The sequence below is a fragment of the Engystomops pustulosus genome, chromosome 2, assembly GCF_040894005.1.
Source record: "Engystomops pustulosus chromosome 2, aEngPut4.maternal, whole genome shotgun sequence".
NCBI lineage: Eukaryota > Metazoa > Chordata > Amphibia > Anura > Leptodactylidae > Engystomops > Engystomops pustulosus.
This window is the reverse complement of record NC_092412.1, coordinates 68,068,989-68,087,243: the sequence shown is the minus strand read 5'-3', so window position 1 is coordinate 68,087,243 and position 18,255 is coordinate 68,068,989. Positions and strand designations below refer to the sequence as shown.

Genomic DNA, 18,255 nt, shown 5'->3' with positions numbered 1-18,255 from the left:
CTGTATACGGTCTGGTACTCCAGTGCTGTCCATTCGACTTGCTACATTCACAGTGTTTCCCCAAATATCATATTGGGGTTTACGGGCTCCAATAACACCAGCAACCACAGGACCTATGTTAAGTCCTGCAGATAAAGCAAACAATAGATCTGTAAGACCACCACACCCATTTCAGCTAGTATGATGTGTAACTTCCACAATAGCTCCCTGGTGATAATGGAACAGGGACAGCACTTTGTCATGTGTGTATTTAATGGAAGACATCTCAGCAGTGGAAGGATAAACATTCAAAGGAAACAAAATTATTTCCTCTCAGATAGGAGGACTATAGGCTGTAGAATGAAATTATGGAAGTCAGGGGAAGGTAAGTGGAGAATTTTCTCGTATCAGACAATGCTCTCAGGTATTGTGATACTCACCAATCTTCATCTGGAAGTTATTGAAGGAGTGCTCATTGATGTACTTCATCTGCTCCATCAGCTTCATTGCGTAGTCTGCCAAGGCGGTAATGTGTGATTTTCCTTCCTTGTCATAAGTTGTATCATTTAGCCCTGAAGCTGCCATGTAAGTGCTACCAATGGTCTTGATTTTTTCCAACTGCTTGAACTTTTCTTCACTGATGATCTGTTAAGAGGTTAGAGATGTTACAAATGTATGGAGTCATTACAATCTGTAATATGACATGTTGTCTACCCCTCAGCCACAACACATAGGAAAGTAGATAAAGCACCAATGGTTGGAATCCACTACTGTACTGCAGTGTTTGGCGGTGTGCTAGTAGGAATAAATATTAAGGAATTACTGTATTCTAAGGTATATACCCATAAGCTGTAGTAAGCCTTCCATAAGCAGAATGTGGCTCTATATATATATCTCCCCACAAGAGATGACCATGTGTAAATGTCATATTTTGTCAAGCAAACCAATGCTGGATGAAAAAAAAAGTAATAAGAGAACACAATATATAGTTTGATGGAGCGCCGGATCCTGGCTGCTCACAGCACCTGTTCCAGTCACCAAGATGTAAGTCCCAGTAAAAGGAAAAACCCAACTACTACCCCCCACTTGCACACCCCCAATTCTTGTACCCCATTACAGACTGTTGATGTTAGGTCTAGCAAGACTTAAACTGTGTCTAGATCGTTTGTTTCCTATATTGATTGTAACTGTATCCAACTGTAGAGTTTCTATATATCCTATCACTAACTGTATGTTACGCTATGCCTGAGCACTATGTGCAAACAAATTTTCCCACAGGGGATCAATAAAATTGTATCAGATTGGAATATGTTCTCACCTCATCAAAGTCCGCAATAATCTCATTCAGTAAACGTAGACACTCCACTCCTTCATTGTTGGCCTCAAGTTCAACATAGAACTCAGAGAAATTACTGATGGATGCAAACATTACAGCCACACATTCACAGGACTGATAGTACAGTTCATCATTCCTATGTTCCCGGGCCAGAAAATGGGCTGCCACATCTTTAGGAAGGATGTTGTGCAGGAGACGTCTGTTGTATGCTTGCAGCTCTTCCATATCCTCCTTTTCTCCAGTTGCCTAAATGGACACAAACATTAGTCAATAGAAGACCTGATAACAGATGGGTTTATAAGCCTTCACAGAGGGGTCCAACTCGCTATAGGCCCTTCCCTTTAAACCTTAAATTCCTGCACCATGTTCCTTCTTAATTCCTGACTGTTTTGTGGGTTATTCCAGGAAGTCCCACAGGAAAGAGCCTTGGATACATTTCAACCTCTGCTACCATGGGTATCCATCCAGCTTCATCGCTGGTGCCTTACTAACTTTACCTGTAGTAACCGATTTTACAAAAATGGACACATAGGCTACTGCAGTAAAATGATTCCTGAGCTGCGGATTCCTAATGACAACATAACTACGGCAGAACATGGCTGTCATGGTGTGCCGAGAAAGACATTCGGACATGCCAAATGTTACTAGCTGGTCCCATCTGCCCCTCTAGCAGCTGCTACCATGTGGATGGCGGAAGTAGGGTTTTGGCAGCCAAACCTAAGAGTTATCAAACGCACAGGACAGATGTAAGTCCAGCGACATTACAGAAAATAATATAAAGAGTCGCACCCGTTCTGTGTGTTTGACCACTCCTAGTTTTGGCTCACAGTAACTAAAGGCATAACAGAGATGTGAATTGAGCCTAAGTGTACAAGGGACACCTGTACCAAACCAGATGCTTCCATGTAACATGAATATGGCAGATGCCATCTTAGACTTCCTTTATTGGTGAGGTTGGTGATGACATTCTACACTATGGCTTACAGAATGTCCTTAACTAGCTGTTGAGGGAATCTGTTCCTAAATAGCTCCATACAATATGGTATCTCTACAATTATAAAACATACAGTTCCGACTTACATTCAAATTCAACTTAAGAACAAACCTCCAGAACCTATCTTACGTACGTACGTACGTACGTAACGTAACCCGGGGACTGCCTGTATCTCTATGAAGCCCTAATATACAAGGTATCTAACATATAAGAGCTGTTAAGTAACAGAAACATATACAGATAGATGAGATATACCTGCAGCTTCCATAAGAAATCTAGACGAGCAGTGGATTCCACTTGTTGAGCATGGAGATAGAGCGCCAAAACGAATACAGTCAAGATGACAGGTGTTACATACTTTAGTTGTATCTTACTGGCTAAACTACAAAGAAAAGGAGAAACAATTAGAACCGGCTATAACAATAGGTTGTCTAATGATCATACAACAAGCTGTAATCCCCAGCACTGCATTTATCCATGGCTTCAATTAAAGCGGAGATCCAATAACTTTTTTTCCCAACTACCAAACCCGGCCAGACAGAATTATAAGCATCATAAAACAAAAATTAAGAAGTTAATTAGTGGTGTATGGTTTTATATTTTTTTTCAATGGCAAATAAGCTAAAACAGTGAGATTCCTGACACTTCTCCAAAGCCGCGGTGGCACATCTGCACTAAATTGTGTCAGTTTTGGTGAAGAAGAATTAATCATAAAAGTCAGTGTGTTTGAGGTCTGCAGTATCTTATTACAGTTATCCACAGTCATTTTCTTCTCTGTATGTTTATTAGAGAATTTTACTTCTCCACTGAAGTCAACAGGAAAGCCTGAAACAAACCTCTGGCAAAATGCGATTCTGCAGACTTAAAAATCTGCATTGCAAGTCAATTTCCACATGGGAAAGATCTGTACAGAAGATTTGTCACAAACGTATCCACTTGCCAAGTAAAGATTTTCCATGGGATACGCAATAATCAACCCAATGTGCATGTACCCCGACAAATTATTTGGTCACATAGTCCTGAAACAGAAGTTTTCAATGCTAGTTTATATAATCGCAAACCGCAGCATTACTGCTTACTGTATTAATACATTGCACATCCTACATTACAGAGATTACATACAGCTATAAAGGACCTCAAATGGATATTCACTTACCATTGCTCTTCTCCTAAAGTGTAATTAAAGGAACTGAAAGAAAAAAAAAAGCACAGAATAAGTAATTAAAACAAGAATTTAAATCCCTCCCTTCGACGCTGGCACGCCATACATGGTAATATAAAAGTTATTACTTTTTAGGGGACCTGCACTTAGATATGTGATAACACCATATATTATATGCACTCTGCTTATTGGTTTATCATGGTTATTGTCCACTATACATGAATTGGTTTTTTCACTCATTGCCATGAATTGTCATTTTTCTTTGCTCCCCTTTATAATGTTTTTCATGAATTATGCTATGATTTATGTATTTTTTAAAAAAGTGACTCGTGTTTTAAGAGGTTTTTAAATTTGTGGTGAATATATGAATTTAATAAAAAAATGTATCCATTTCTCCTTCAGTCTTTGATTCTGTCCTCTTGGATGTGTGCACCCATACTGGTATATTATTTTGAGGCCGGCTATATGATGTCACCCTGGTCACATGACATTACTGCTGCATGCAGAGAAAGCATGGGGAGGAGCTGCTAGATTCAGCTGAGGCCACGCCCCCTTGGCTTGCTATAGATATGCCTGGACACCAGGTAAAATTATAAAGTTGATTATATCAGGATCTGAGGGAAACAATTTTTAGCTAAAAGAAGGGTGTCAGTTAATTAGTAGGGCTCTATGGGAGCCTGCCACTGTATTTGGGAATAACATAGCGACAGGTTCCATTTAAAGAAAAGGTTTTCTATATACAATTTCTCCCTTGGCAGTGCACATGCTAGACCCTATAGACCTGACATTACTAGCGCATCAAGTGCTGTAATATCTATAGACACCTTTCCATGTATGAAGACCTACAGACCTAATGTTTAAGTGACAAGAATCCCATAAATAATCAAGATGATAAAATAAAATGTTTTACAAATAATGGATCATAGTATGCCTTATCATTCTAGCAAGATCTACTCATAGGAAACATCTGCACCAACTCCACCTGCACACAACCGTTACCACTGACCAGCCAAAGAAGGGTTACAAGTTCCAGAAAAGCGTTTCATAATTTACAGAGCACTCATCTGTAATGATGCGTACAAAGATTACTTTACATCAAATTTACTCCAAAACTGGAGCGCCTGGAGGAATTCTCAACCAAGCAGATGATGTGAGCAAGACGGTGAAATGAAAAGTAATGTAGAAGAGAGAACGGCCAGAACTTCCCATCATCATGTTATACATGTTCAGGTGAAACCAGAAGTGTCCGTACACTATGTAAAACGACACATATACATGTTTTTCTCGCTTACATGATATACATTTCTATAACTTTCTGCAAATAAAACAATTTAGGACAACCCATATGATGATGTCATGTCTTTGGAGGCTTTTGAGGCAAGCAAAGATTTATAGACAACATCTGAGTCAATTAGAGAGACACCTGTGGATGTATTTGAAGGCACATCTGAAACATACTGCTTCTTTGTGTAGCATCATTGAAAAATCTAAAGAAATCAGCAATTTTGCATAGTCTGGTTCATCCTTGAATGGAATTTACAGATACCTGTAGGTGCTGTATCCATCTGTACAAACAATTATACGCAAATATAAACAAGATGGGAATGTCCAGCCATCATACCGTTTAGGAAGGAGACCGTTTCTGTGTACTAGAGATAATCTGAAATGTGCATATCAACCCAAGAACAATGCGAAAGACCTTGTGAAGATTCTGGCTGACGGCTGAGTGTGTCATTATCCACAGTGAGACAAGTATTGTATTGACATTGGCTGAAAGGCCTCTCTGCCAGGAAGAAGACATTATTCCAAAAGAAACATAAAAACTGCCAGATTAATGTTTCCAAATGCACGAAGGAACAAAGACCTTAATTTTTGGAGCCAGATCCTGTGGTTTGACAAAACTACAATTGAACTGTTTTGCTACAATTACCATCACTACATTTGGAGGGAAAAGGGAGAAGCTTCCAAGCCCAAGAACACCATCCCAACTGTGACACAAAGGGGTGTTAGCATCATGTTGTGGAGGGACTGGTGAACTTCACAAAAAAAGCATAAAAACATCAAGAAGTGGCATCAGGAGGAGAGAATATTATGTGTCAATACTGAAGCAACCTCACAAGACATCAGCCAGGAAGTTAAAGCTTTGGTGCAAATGGGTCTTCCAAATGGACAATGACCCAAAGCTTACTATACTGCCAAAAAGGTTACAAATTGGCTTAAAGGATAACTAGTCAATGGGGCTCATTTACTAAGGGTCATTCTGCACACTTCTGTCAGACTGTGCACCTTTTTCAGGGCTAAAATGGCTTTCACAGGTATGTAATAAGTGTCTGCACCGCTAATGTGGCGCACACGACTCTTTTTGTGGCGCAGCTACCTTGGCTTCCATGCAACATAAATAAGGGGGCGTGCCATTGGCTGGTCTGACTAATTCATATTGAGCGCAGTATTTAAAGCTTTAATTGTGTTACAAGCCCTATGTTTAAAATACACCACAAAAAAGATGTCGGACCTGAGGGGGGAGGCGACACATTCATGATTTCTGGCCCACAATCTAAGTGAATTGCCGCACACTGCATTATAGATGGACAATGCACTTTAAGTGAACTCCAGTGACCTGGTAAGTAAATGTGCCCCAATGTTTTATAGTGGTTATCACAAAGCTCTGATCTAATATTGAAAAGTTATAGGCAAAGCAGAAAGGACAGGTGTGAACAAGGCAGCTACAAAAAAAGTTCAGTTACACCAGTTCTGTCATGACGAATTGGGCCAAAGTTAAATAGTTTGAAGGGAACCTGTCATCAGGAGCCATTTTTTTTTCTGGCTCCACCATGTCCCCATAGGGAATAGTGTGCACATTGCCAAAGAGTTTTCATAATAAAGCGGTCTGTTTCAAAGAAAAAAAAAAGTTTACCTTTCTGTATGCAGAGCTGTGTCTCTAGTCTCCTGGTAGTGGCCCAGACTTGAATGACGTCCTGGGGGGGAAATGACGGGGGAGGGGGGAAGGAGATATGGGGGACATGGGAATTTGAAATTGATGCATGACAGAGCCATTTCCCGAGTGTATGGGATAAACTACTCCTCACTGGCCACTCCCTGGGGACTAGAGACACAGCTCTGCATACAGAAAGGTAAACTTTCATCTAACTTATCTTGTATTTCGGAAGAAGCCAGTTTTACTATAAAAACTCTTTGGCAATGTGTACACTATTCTCTATGGGGACATGGAGGTGCTAGAAAAAGGATCTTCTGACGACAAGTTCCCTTTAAGGGCAAATTCTAAAGACATTTTTTTAAATTTTTGACTTTGCACAAAGTAATAAAACTGCCTTAAAAATTTCTCTTGGTTTCTCTCTTTTGCATTTGGCAATCTGGTAAATGAAACAATTTCAAATACATTTGCTCTTTGGTGGCTTCAATCTGGTCTGCCCATTTCTTTTACTTTACTTTATGGTAGCCTTATTTACAGCCTCCAAAATAATGGAACAGGTCTATTTATATTTCACTAAGAAAAAAAAAAGTTAAACTTTATAAAAGTCTCATGAAGTTAAGACTTACAATGCATTAGCAGTCACCAGCAGGTCATAATTGTCAAACAGAACAACCTCAGGTGCTTCCACAATGATGATGTAGAGGATCTGGATGGAGAGCATGAGTGCCAGCTTCCCAATGCTGCTGATCTGTAGGAACACTGAGCAGGCCAGCAGGCTCAGCAGTATGCTATAGTTGAAGTACTGCAAAAAGAAAATGGTACATTATTTTTTTCAGTGATTATAATTAGCCTTTTCTGCGAGTTAAAAGCACCAGATTATATTATTGGGCAAGATACGGAAATGGTAACCAATGCTTAAAATACAAACCCTTTTTTTTAAATTTTTTTTTACTTATTCTAATTGACTTTTTCACATACCTATAACAGTACAGCAATACTGTGATGTAACAGTACAAAAATATGGAGGAATATCTATGGCCCGACAACTTTACGCCAATAGCTATCCATTGAGTACCAACACCTTGAAGTGGTCCACAGGATAGGGCCTAACTTGCTGATTGCTGGGGGTCTTCGTTATGGAACCCCCACAGATCACGAGAACGAGGGTCTGATGTACCCCCGCGCCGCACACCTTGTAGAACGACCGGAGCACCTGGTGGCGCATGGCAGGGCTGCCCCGTTCATCTCTATGGAGCTGACAGATTGTGAGCGCCATACTCAGCAATTAGCGTCAACTCTACAGAGATAAATGGGGAAGCCCTGCCATGCACAACTGGCTGCTCCAGCCATCGAGCTATGGGGGTACTTCGGACCCCCTTTCTCGTGATCTGTGAGGGGTCCCATCACTGAGCCCTCACCGATGAGCAAGTTAGGCCCTATTCTGTGGATGTGCTTTGGGGGAAAACCCCTTTAATAGCATTTATCTTTTGCATGCTTTCTCACCTCTGGAAAGTTGCACGATGGTCGGTCAGAGCCACAGGGAGCAGTTTCCATGCTTAGGTTATAGTTGAGAATTTGGAAATGGCAAGCGTTGACAGAATCCATACTGATGTTCAGCTCTTGAGCAGCACATTCAGCAAGACTCTGGTGATTACAGGCAAACTGGAAAAACAATATAAGAGAGCATGAGATTAAAGCTATTCATAGACCTTGGTATTCTAAGATGCTACTGAATATACAGAAACTTACCATGTTAACAAAGGCCGAGGTGAACACAAGTAAGATGGTGAAGATCCCAATGAGAGTGCTATTAGTACGTGACTGGACAATCTTCCGGGACACCCGTTGCAAAACTGATGGAAAAAGCTATCACAGAAAACCAATCATGAATGACTTCAAGAAAACATTTCAACTTGTTCTTTATTATTTTTAAGCTTGCTCACCTTTATACAGGAATAAACGGCACACACGAAGAGAATATTGGCCAAAATAACAAATATACAGGTGTAGACTCCAAGCATGAGGAAGGAACTGCAGAAAACAAAAACCCATTTAACTAGAGTAATTCACCAATTAGCACAATCTCTCCAAGCTCAATAGATTGCAATTATTAGGTAATATCTCCTGCCACATCAAGTCAATTATTGAATGTAGAGTCAATTCTGACTCGAAGAAAATACGATTTGTGATATTAGTTTATTGATTTGGGCAGCGGCTCACTGTAATTTCATTTAAGAAAATTATCGGTGTGTTTTTAAATGGATCCTTCTTTAAAGGAAATCTACTGTAAAAATGAAGCAAGATAATACAGGGACGCTTACTCATAGGTCAAGGCACCATGACTGTGGTAATCTCCTTATTCTTCTAAAATCAACTTTTTAAATTATGTTAATGAGCCAGGGAGAGGGGGTTAGAGAGTGCTTCTGTACACTGTGTATCGGCAGCACTGTGGGGCTCTGGCAACATCCCCCTTAGGGCCCATTAGTATAATATTAAAAGTTTATTTTAGAAGGAAAGAGGCCATGGATAACAAATATAAGAAGATTACCACAGTCACAGTGCCTGGATTTCCTTCTCTGCAAGTCCGGAATCCACGGTAGAGTAAGCCCTTCTGTACACAAGTGGCTGTTCGCCGCTAGCGATGGCAATAATAAAAGTTTGTCTGGGCCCACAATGCAGACAGTAATAGGACCTGCTCGATAATTCTGAAGCCAGGGAAGTTGGGCATGAGCCCATAGAAAGCTATGGAGCTGTGTGCTAGTCAGTGCAACAATGGCTACTGTACACAGCCAGAAACAACAGAACACAAATTTTGGATATGTGATAGTCACAGTTTCAACAGCTAGAACACATCTCCATTCATTTTTATAGGCTCATGCATAAAGCTGTGGATTTAGAGGCCTGTGCTTGAGCCAACTATCCAGGAAGCAAACAATAGTGCAGGTCCTTTTCCTGTCTCTGCATTCCGGCAAGTCTTTTGCAATTGTCATCTGCGTATGAGCAGCGCATGGGGAGGAAATCAGGAGAGGACGCTGTCAATCAGAAGCAGGTAGAGCCCAGAGCTTATGACTAAGTTTCCATAACAACAAATACACTGTTAAAATCATTGTACATTGAACATCATTAAAATCATGTCTTCGTTGCATGCTACTCTCAAAGAGAGCATCAAAAAGTAGGTTATAGACCTTTAACGTCTTAACGCTCCATGATGTACACTATATAACTTGGCTCTCCATGCAGTATGCGTACTTCATAGAAATGCCAGAGCTGAACCAGCATCCTGAAACAAGGGGTGTCAGCTGTAACTTACAGCTGACATCCCTTTGTAACTACTGCAGTGGGAGTGAGCCCTGATCACAGGCGTTAACTTGTTAAATGGTGGAAATTTACAATCGGGAAACTACTTTTTCAAGTAGTTACCGATGCAGATTTTCCATGGCTGCAGCAGACACATCCTGTTTTTGCTCATTTAAGGGTTGCAGCTGCCTCCAAAATAAACTTTAATCCTTCTTTATGCAAGTTATTTCAAAGGCTACTGGGGGAGTGTAGTAGCTAAAACGAGCTCTGGGGGCGAAGGCTACTCCATGCTCCATACTCCATCTCAAAAGCATTTTGGTAAAGGAAAGTGTTCAAAAGTTATAACTATATAAAGCGCATGGCAGATCAGAAAAAAATTGGGCTGAGCCTGTAGCTTTGAAATGGCTGTGTCTTTAAGGGGTTAAATAGTCCACAATGTTTGTGTACTTACTGGGGAAATATAACAATTTGGATAAAACATATGAAACAGAAGACCAGCAAGGTGCAAGCGACATAACCTCCAAAGCGATCATCCACTTTCTTAGAATACTGCAACAGAAAAAAAAAATCATTACACTAATTTGTAAATCCTGAAGAAATTTAAACAGATAAAACAAATAGTTTTTTAAAATCTAGAAATGAGTACTGCATGCTGTATAACCCCCGTGTTCTTTATAAGAAATTAAATATCACAGAAATATTTCTATACAGATTCCTATACTGCATCTTCAGTCTGTGTGCATTGTGTACATGAAACCATAGAAATGACAATCAGGGGGAGACAAAGTTGCAGGTCATGTAAATGATGAAAGCAGAAAGACCCTTTAGCAGTTGTCATGAACTCATGTTATACTGAAAATATCAATATAAATGGGACAGCTGCCTGTTCATAACCACTCTAGACGTCATTTCTATCATCCTTCATAGATTTTAGTCCCTTAAAAGCACAAACAACAAAACAAATATCAAGAAATTATCAATAATTGGCCACTATTGTTTCCTGTTTAGTGAATGCTACTGTTACCTTTTTCTCAAGGTCTGGGGTTTGAAATGTGAGAATGAACTTTTTTACATGATCTTTTCGCAGCTGATCAATACTCCGTGCATCTATCGCTCTTGCCAGGAATTCATCAACTTCATCCTCCGGATTCAGAGCTTCCTGTGTGTTCCTGCTGCAATATATAATAGTTATACTGTAAGCGTGATGTTCGTTCTAATGCTGTACACATACTTCTATACAGAAAAATGTAGGATTAATAGGTTCACTCATCCTGTACTCACCTATTACAGCGCTATAATATCTTGGTGGGGCAGCAGTTTTATGCCATTATTGCACATTTTTTTTATATAGGTTACATGCTCTATTCTGCACTGTATGCCTGTCCAAACTTGATCTGTTCAGGTTGTTATTTAAGCTGTGTATCATTGTGTAGATATTCAATGCTTTTTTCTCTTCTGTTTGTGTTTTGCAAATGTATAATTGTCTCATTAAATAAAGCATGTTGAGAAAAAAAGGCTCTACTTTTAGCGGTATAGACCTCTGGCCCATGAATATTTACGATAATGGAAATAGTCCTAGATCTTAATATACAAATATTAAAGGGGTTTTCCCGCAAAGGCAAGTTAGACCCTATCCACAGAATAGGGCCCAACTTGCTGATCAGTGGAGGCTTCAATGCACAACGCTCAGCAATCTCCGACGGCTCCATAAAGATTCATGGAGCAGAACATTCACGTGCGGCCGTCTTCTCCATTAGTCTGAGGAGCGACGAGGGGTCGGTCGGACCACACACTGTCGCAATCTGTGGGGTCTCAGCACTGAGACCCCCACTGATCAGCAAGTTAGGCCCTATCCCATGGTTAGGGTCTAACTTGCATTCGTGGGAAAACCCCTATAATATTCACAACAAACATGAAAGTGCACAATATAAGGGGCAGCTTCCCTTGGCTAGTCCATAATATCAAAAAACTAACCTAATACACAGAACAAAATTCTCAGGCACTGGAAAAGTAAGAAGACCCTGCAAGACTGGCTTTAATTCAACTGTTTCAAGAGGTATAGAATATATAGAAACAAAATAGGCTCAATAGTGACATGTTGGGGGTTTTACTTACTTGTCTTTGCTGGATTCATCAATGCCCTGAGAAGCAAAAGATTGGCAATATTAGAAGGGTAATATACATGGGCATTTGTGTTATCTTGCAAATTTTACTTGCAGCTGAACGTAGTGGCTGAACTGAGTCGCTGCAGCTTAGATTGCTTTCAAATAAATGGGAACTGATCAGCAGTTATCTGGTCTGACCACTAGACTAAGAGCAAAGCTATCTTCTTTTCATTTCATCTGTGGGATGTTCCGCATTAGCTCCCACCAATATGACATTAAGGACGTTTTCTATAGATGTGCATTCAGATTTATTGCTTATAGTATGAAACAGAGCCAGCTGTGAACAGGTTGATCTTCACTCAATGGCCTATGTGTTGTATGTTGTGCGGTTACTTGGAGCTAATGTCATAGAAATTTCCCTTGTTTGGACAAATGAAGTTATTATTACTTTAAGTCTAGAAGAAATGATAAGTTCCGCCTGCTATTTTTCTATATGGAAGTCTAGTGTAGAACCATTTTTAATACTTTGGTCTGGAATATATCTAAATATTTTCATTATTCTTGAGCATGAATCTATACCAAGTTATCATGGAATCCTAATCCCGTGGAGGACAAGCACTAGAGGAGCATAGGGTGAAGAGGAACCGGGTTCTATATTAATGTACCTTAAAACAGAACCTCTATAATAATAGTTCATACACTGCACGGATTCATTTATCAGGGATACTATGCCAGGCATAAAGACTGGCATAAAAGACCTGAAATTGAGATTAATTGCAAAGTAATTGCAATTATTTCTCACTTCACACCATCTCCAAGTGGGTGTTGAGGGGGCACGGCCGGCCGCTGAGCCCCAATTCTGTGGACTACCTAGACAATGGTTTCTACGTAAAGCTATGCTAGCTAGCAGCTGGCGTACTTTTGATGTATTTGGCGATTCTAGAGGGGCAGGGCTTCCATCATACGCCAGCACACAAGTGCGGTTTATGATAAATCTTCTATATTGACTCAAAAAGCTAAAGGCCTTTGGGCAGAGAAGAACTGGGATGCCCATATAAACATTTGTAAAAAGTCTCCTGTACTTTTGATGATACCATTACTAAGAATGTGGGAAACAAAAGGGCTTCTTATAGTAGCCTGTACAGCCATAAACAAAACTCATTACTCATATGATGCCTAACCAATACTAGGAAGCAAGTTTATAGGGGTTGTATACAGCGGGGGCCATAAAAACATGAATCTTCCAGGGAACCACCTATTTGCCGATAATATAATCCAACCCAGCTTCATATTAGAGTGTTATTTTATAACAAGCCTTTGCTTTCAGCTACAGAATGACAGTGACAAATGGTGAACTTTATCTAACATGCTCTCCCTAAATAAAATGTGATTTCCCTAGAATTACAATATAAACTATTTCTTAGAAATTGCTCAAATCTAGACCACAGATTTTTCTTATGTTAATACTGGGTAGGAAGTCACTAACAAGAGAAATCTAATGCTAGCTTCAGAAATAGAATCTCTGATGTTGCCTGGTTTCAGCTGATCATCTAAAGCAGTAGTGGAGAACCTATGGCATGGGTGCCAGTGTTGGCACTTAGGGCCTTTTAATTGGGGAATAGTATAGGATAGGGCAAGTTGGAATTCAACTGACTGAACGTTCTGCCGAAGTTTCAGTATATATTTGCAATATATACAAATATATTTATTCTGTATATATTGGCATACCTAGTACAACTCAAATTATGTATACATGCAGTCCCCGGGTTACATACAAGATAGGGTCTGTAGGTTTGTTCTTAAGTTGAATTTGTAAGTAAGTCGGAACTGTATATTTTATCATTGTAATCCCAGACAGAACTTTTTTGGTCTCTGTGACAATTGGATTTAAAAAATGTTGGGTTGTCATAAGAATCAATATTAACACTAAAGCTTCATTCCAGACACATTTAATAACTGTTACAGCTGTTTATTGTAGTCTAAGGCTAAAGTACAATAAATTACCAATATCCAGAGGTCCGTTTGTAACTAGGGGTCGTATGTAAGTCGAGTGTTCTTAAGTAGGGGACCGCCTGTATATGGGTATTCTACTATTACTCTTGTCCTGAAATGTCTAGGGCACAAGGAGTATGAACTCTGCATTGCCGGGGAGGGGGTTGGGGGTCAGATGCTGAAGTAGAAGGGTAGCGAGTAACATGTGCTTAAAGGGGGCATGAAATAGCCAGAGAACATAGACCGGCTCGTGCTTCAATTAAATATAAAACTTCAAGTTGGAGACCTTGTAACCCCCAACCATTCCCCTGACCACTGCAGTAACACTTTATAGGAACCCCCATCCCCTTTGTTTTCTCCTAAATGTCTAACGTTTGTTTTTTGCGTTATACATACAAACTCTTTGTTACGTCTAGGTGTCGAGCTTACTGCAAATCTTTCAAACTAAGCAATATCCCACTGTATGTTGGAGGGGGCACCATACCTTGTGGTGCGCATGCCAAGGATTGTATGATATTCAAGGCATTGTTTTTAAGTTTATCCTTTACTCTGCCCGAGAGGCTGTCTCATTCAACTTGGGCCTTTGTTTAATGTAAGCCATAAACCTAGATTTGTGCATACTTTATATAGTATGCTATATGCTTATTCATACAAGTTCTATTTGTTGTGTTGTATTTTGTGACTTTCAACTTACAATAAAATTGATTCAACAATATTATAAAACTTCATTGTCCAAGTAAAGCAGTGGAGGTTTGATGGGCAGCACGGTGGCTTAGTGATTAGCATTACAGCCTTACAGTGCTGAGGACCTGGGTTCAAGTCCCAGGGTCAACATCTGCAAAGAGTTTGTATGTTCTCTCCAAGTTTGTGTGGGTTTCCTCCCACACTCCAAAACATAATGGTAGGTTGATTAGATTTTGAGCGGCATGGGGACAGGGACCGATTTGGCAAGCTCTGTGAAGCACTTCATAATCTGTGTGAAAATCTGTGTGTGCTATATTAAGGAATTATTATTATTATACTAACATTCAGATCTCACTGCTTGGAGCTACCTAGCATCCTTAATGGTTCATAAAGATGCAAATGGTAAATTACCTTTAGGTTTGAAGACATTTTAGTTCTTGTACAGTATTAGTGAAGTAAATGTGGTTCTTTGGCTTAATTCAAAAGTGACATAGGTTTCCTTCAGGCAGAATGGGTGCCCCCTTTTGCTTTGGGCCCACCAATAAACAAGCCCTGATTTCATAACCAGACATGTCAGGGGAGGCGATTGCCAATTAAGATAACCTGTCCCAATATTTGTTAGTATATTTCAGAAAAAGTCTTTTTTTTCCCCTTCATCTCTTTATTAAGAAATGGATTGTTAAAAATATCCACTCTTTATAGCACTCGCACAGACTTCCAGTAATTAGTCACGTCTAACAATAGTTTATTTATATCTCCCTATTTTGCCAGTTTCCAAGTGCACATCTGCTCACAAGAACTGGTATGCTGCAGAATATCACAGGAAACAATTAAATCATGTATAATTCTGGCTAGTCATCCAGAACTGATGTCACTTTTGGCAATGCATGTTCCTCCCCCCCACCAAAAAAAAAAACAACCTGTTTGTAAACAGAAAGCTGATATGAGCCAGATCTAAGGAGCCTGTTACTCTTCAATGCATGTTGAGCCCCATCTCTAAGCAGGTACAAAATTATATACCTTGTTATTAAAATATGTTCTATGAGAGTGAGTATATGAAGAGTTAAAAAAAAAAAAATCTTCATACAGAAAAATATTTGGTATGGAGATTTATAGAAGTACACACTGCTCATCTCCATGTAACCATGTGTCCAAAGGAAAAGATTTTATTGTAGAAATTATTGAAGAAAGAAAATATGGCATGTAGTGATCTAGAATACACGCAGCCTCCCACCTAACAATATTTATGATAACTCTCTTTTCAGAAATAACAAAAAGACCATTAGAAATGGAAATGTACACAGAGGACAATCAAAATAGTGGAGAATCGTGTGCTTCTATGTTGGAGAAATGAACAGGAAATGTAGCTGATCAGTTTTATGTCAATGAGATCCGGTCTGCATCATATAAAAAAAACATGTAAATAAAGTTATTGTTAGAGCTATTAAAAATTTCTTAAATGTTGAAAAGTTAACATTTGACCTGGTGCAACATAAAATTTTTGTTATGAAATAGGTTTCTAAGAATACTTTGAACTGGACAAGAATTGATCGATCCTCCCCCATGTACTTTTCATCCAACTAAATTTCAACAAATTTTATTTGGCCCACAGTTTGCAGCATGTACAGAACCTGATCCAGCTTTTAGATGCAGCACAACAACAGACATGGCTGGATAGCTGACTCGCAGTCCTAACACATCAACAGGGTTCACCGCCCCCCCCCCCCTCCTTATACTTCAAATAATGGTAGGGAGGCGGGTTGGATGTAGGACCCAATTAAGACCTGCGTTCTGACCTTAGTCACAAAAACGAGAAAAACTGAACTGTTTAAATGTCCTCTGATTTCTCTGTACTTTTAATGGTGTCCATTAGTGTTGCACCACTTTCGTTTCCGTTACTATAGCGGAAAACTGGATGCTAGCTGAAGCGTTCAAAAAATTGAAGTCTGGTGGAAGTGGCGCATGCAGACACAAAATGGAAGATACTAACTGGGCCTTAGGCAACGGGAGAGAGTCTGAAAACAGTAAGTTACATGTCTACAGTCTTACAAATATTATCGGCCTCTTAAATACAACCATTATGCTGATGTGGCCCCAATGGTGTTTAATACCCATGGTCTAGTGACGGGATACAGAGGGGATGGATTTTGTGGACAACAATATAGGGTCTCCTATGTGAAGCTCATGCACATCTGTTATCCGTAACTGTCCCTGAGTAAGCTAATATGATCTGTGTCCTAATGTGATGTGTGCCTTCTGCCTGGTGGGCTGCTCAGACGCCACAAGGGTGCCTTCTGCCTGGTGGGCTGCTCAGACGCCACAAGGCTGCCTTCTGCCTGGTGGGCTGCTCAGACGCCACAAGGGTGCCTTCTGCCTGGTGGGCTGCTCAGACGCCACAAGGGTGCCTTCTGCCTGGTGGGCTGCTCAGACGCCACAAGGGTGCCTTCTGCCTGGTGGGCTGCTCAGACGCCACAAGGGTGCCTTCTGCCTGGTGGGCTGCTCAGACGCCACAAGGGTGCCTTCTGCCTGGTGGGCTGCTCAGACGCCACAAGGGTGCCTTCTGCCTGGTGGGCTGCTCAGACGCCACAAGGGTGCCTTCTGCCTGGTGGGCTGCTCAGACGCCACAAGGGTGCCTTCTGCCTGGTGGGCTGCTCAGACGCCACAAGGGTGCCTTCTGCCTGGTGGGCTGCTCAGACGCCACAAGGGTGCCCCTGCCTGGTGGGCTGCTCAGACGCCACAAGGGTGCCCCTGCCTGGTGGGCTGCTCCGATAATCACAAGTGTGTTTCACTCTAAGAAAATTACATCACACAGGGTTTTTATAACTGTCAGTACTTACTGACAGGAGAGGTCTAATGTGTGAAGGACAGACCTAGAAACCTTTATTGGGTACTAAGCTGTCCTGCTGAGAAGTTGTCACCTGACAATTGTAATGCAGGCTGTTACCAGAGGCCAAGAAAGTACCTACCTCTGCCTTTTAGCTCCAAAATATTCTGCAGTCACTAAAAAATTAACTGTGGCCTGCAATCTCCTGCCTTCCTGAGTTGATGTCTACCCCATGTAGGTCATCTTACATATGCAACAACCATGGAAGGAGGACTACATCGAATGTATTTTGATCAATGACTGAAAATAACCCCTTAGTACAGAGTGTGGAGTTTGTAAAGCAGTAGCACAACAGAAGCTTCAAATACTCAACCTAAATCAATTCTTGCCAATTGTTTTGCCAAGCTGTTAGAGACGTGTATTACGACTAAGAAGGGGGCAACAATATTTACAGATTGCAGTCCATGTAAAGGATAAAGTATAAAAGCAGTAGAAATGAATTTACGATAGGTTTATAATAGTATAAATACAGACTATTTCATAGACTATTTTCAAGCAGAGTTGATGAGAAATGTTAAATTCCCAAGGAAACAAAGCCAAAATGTAAAAATGTAAAAGTAGTCGGATGACATTCAACATAATACCTCTTTAAAATTTGGACAGTATTGATGTAAGTGATGCAGTGAGGCTGTAACACCTCCTTTCTCCACTGTCCCTGGTAAACCTGCCCACTGCAGGCCTCCCGCAAAGCTGCAGCAAAGACATGGGTGTGAATGATATGTGCAAGGGCAGGCTTACCAGAGGACAGAGGAGGAAGGGGGTGTTACAACCTGACTTGGACAACTTAGGAACACCCTGCTGACTCTACTCAAAGGATTACAATGCAGAGTGTGTGTGTGTGTGTGTGTGTGTGTGTGTGTGTGTGTGTGTGTGTGTGTGTGTGTGTGTGT

General features: G+C 40.5%; 1 protein-coding gene across 9 annotated transcripts in view; it reads right to left on the bottom strand.

Annotated features, from left to right (window-relative positions):
- Positions 1 to 18,255, bottom strand: part of ADCY6 (adenylate cyclase 6) — a 121,065-nt gene that overhangs the window by 14,271 nt on the left and 88,539 nt on the right. For all 9 annotated transcript variants that reach the window (XR_011853105.1, XR_011853106.1, XM_072135160.1 and 6 more), the window contains 12 exons: positions 11,816 to 11,841; positions 10,725 to 10,872; positions 10,152 to 10,249; positions 8,347 to 8,434; positions 8,153 to 8,269; positions 7,907 to 8,065; positions 7,030 to 7,205; positions 3,466 to 3,498; positions 2,565 to 2,691; positions 1,298 to 1,561; positions 420 to 624; positions 1 to 125 (listed from right to left, as the gene is read on the bottom strand). Coding sequence is in view for 7 of the 9 variants with exons in the window: in XM_072135160.1 (XP_071991261.1) it covers positions 1 to 125; positions 420 to 624; positions 1,298 to 1,561; positions 2,565 to 2,691; positions 3,466 to 3,498; positions 7,030 to 7,205; positions 7,907 to 8,065; positions 8,153 to 8,269; positions 8,347 to 8,434; positions 10,152 to 10,249; positions 10,725 to 10,872; positions 11,816 to 11,841 (1,566 nt within the window). In the remaining 2 variants the exon portion in view is untranslated. The remainder of the gene's footprint in view (positions 126 to 419; positions 625 to 1,297; positions 1,562 to 2,564; positions 2,692 to 3,465; positions 3,499 to 7,029; positions 7,206 to 7,906; positions 8,066 to 8,152; positions 8,270 to 8,346; positions 8,435 to 10,151; positions 10,250 to 10,724; positions 10,873 to 11,815; positions 11,842 to 18,255) is intronic.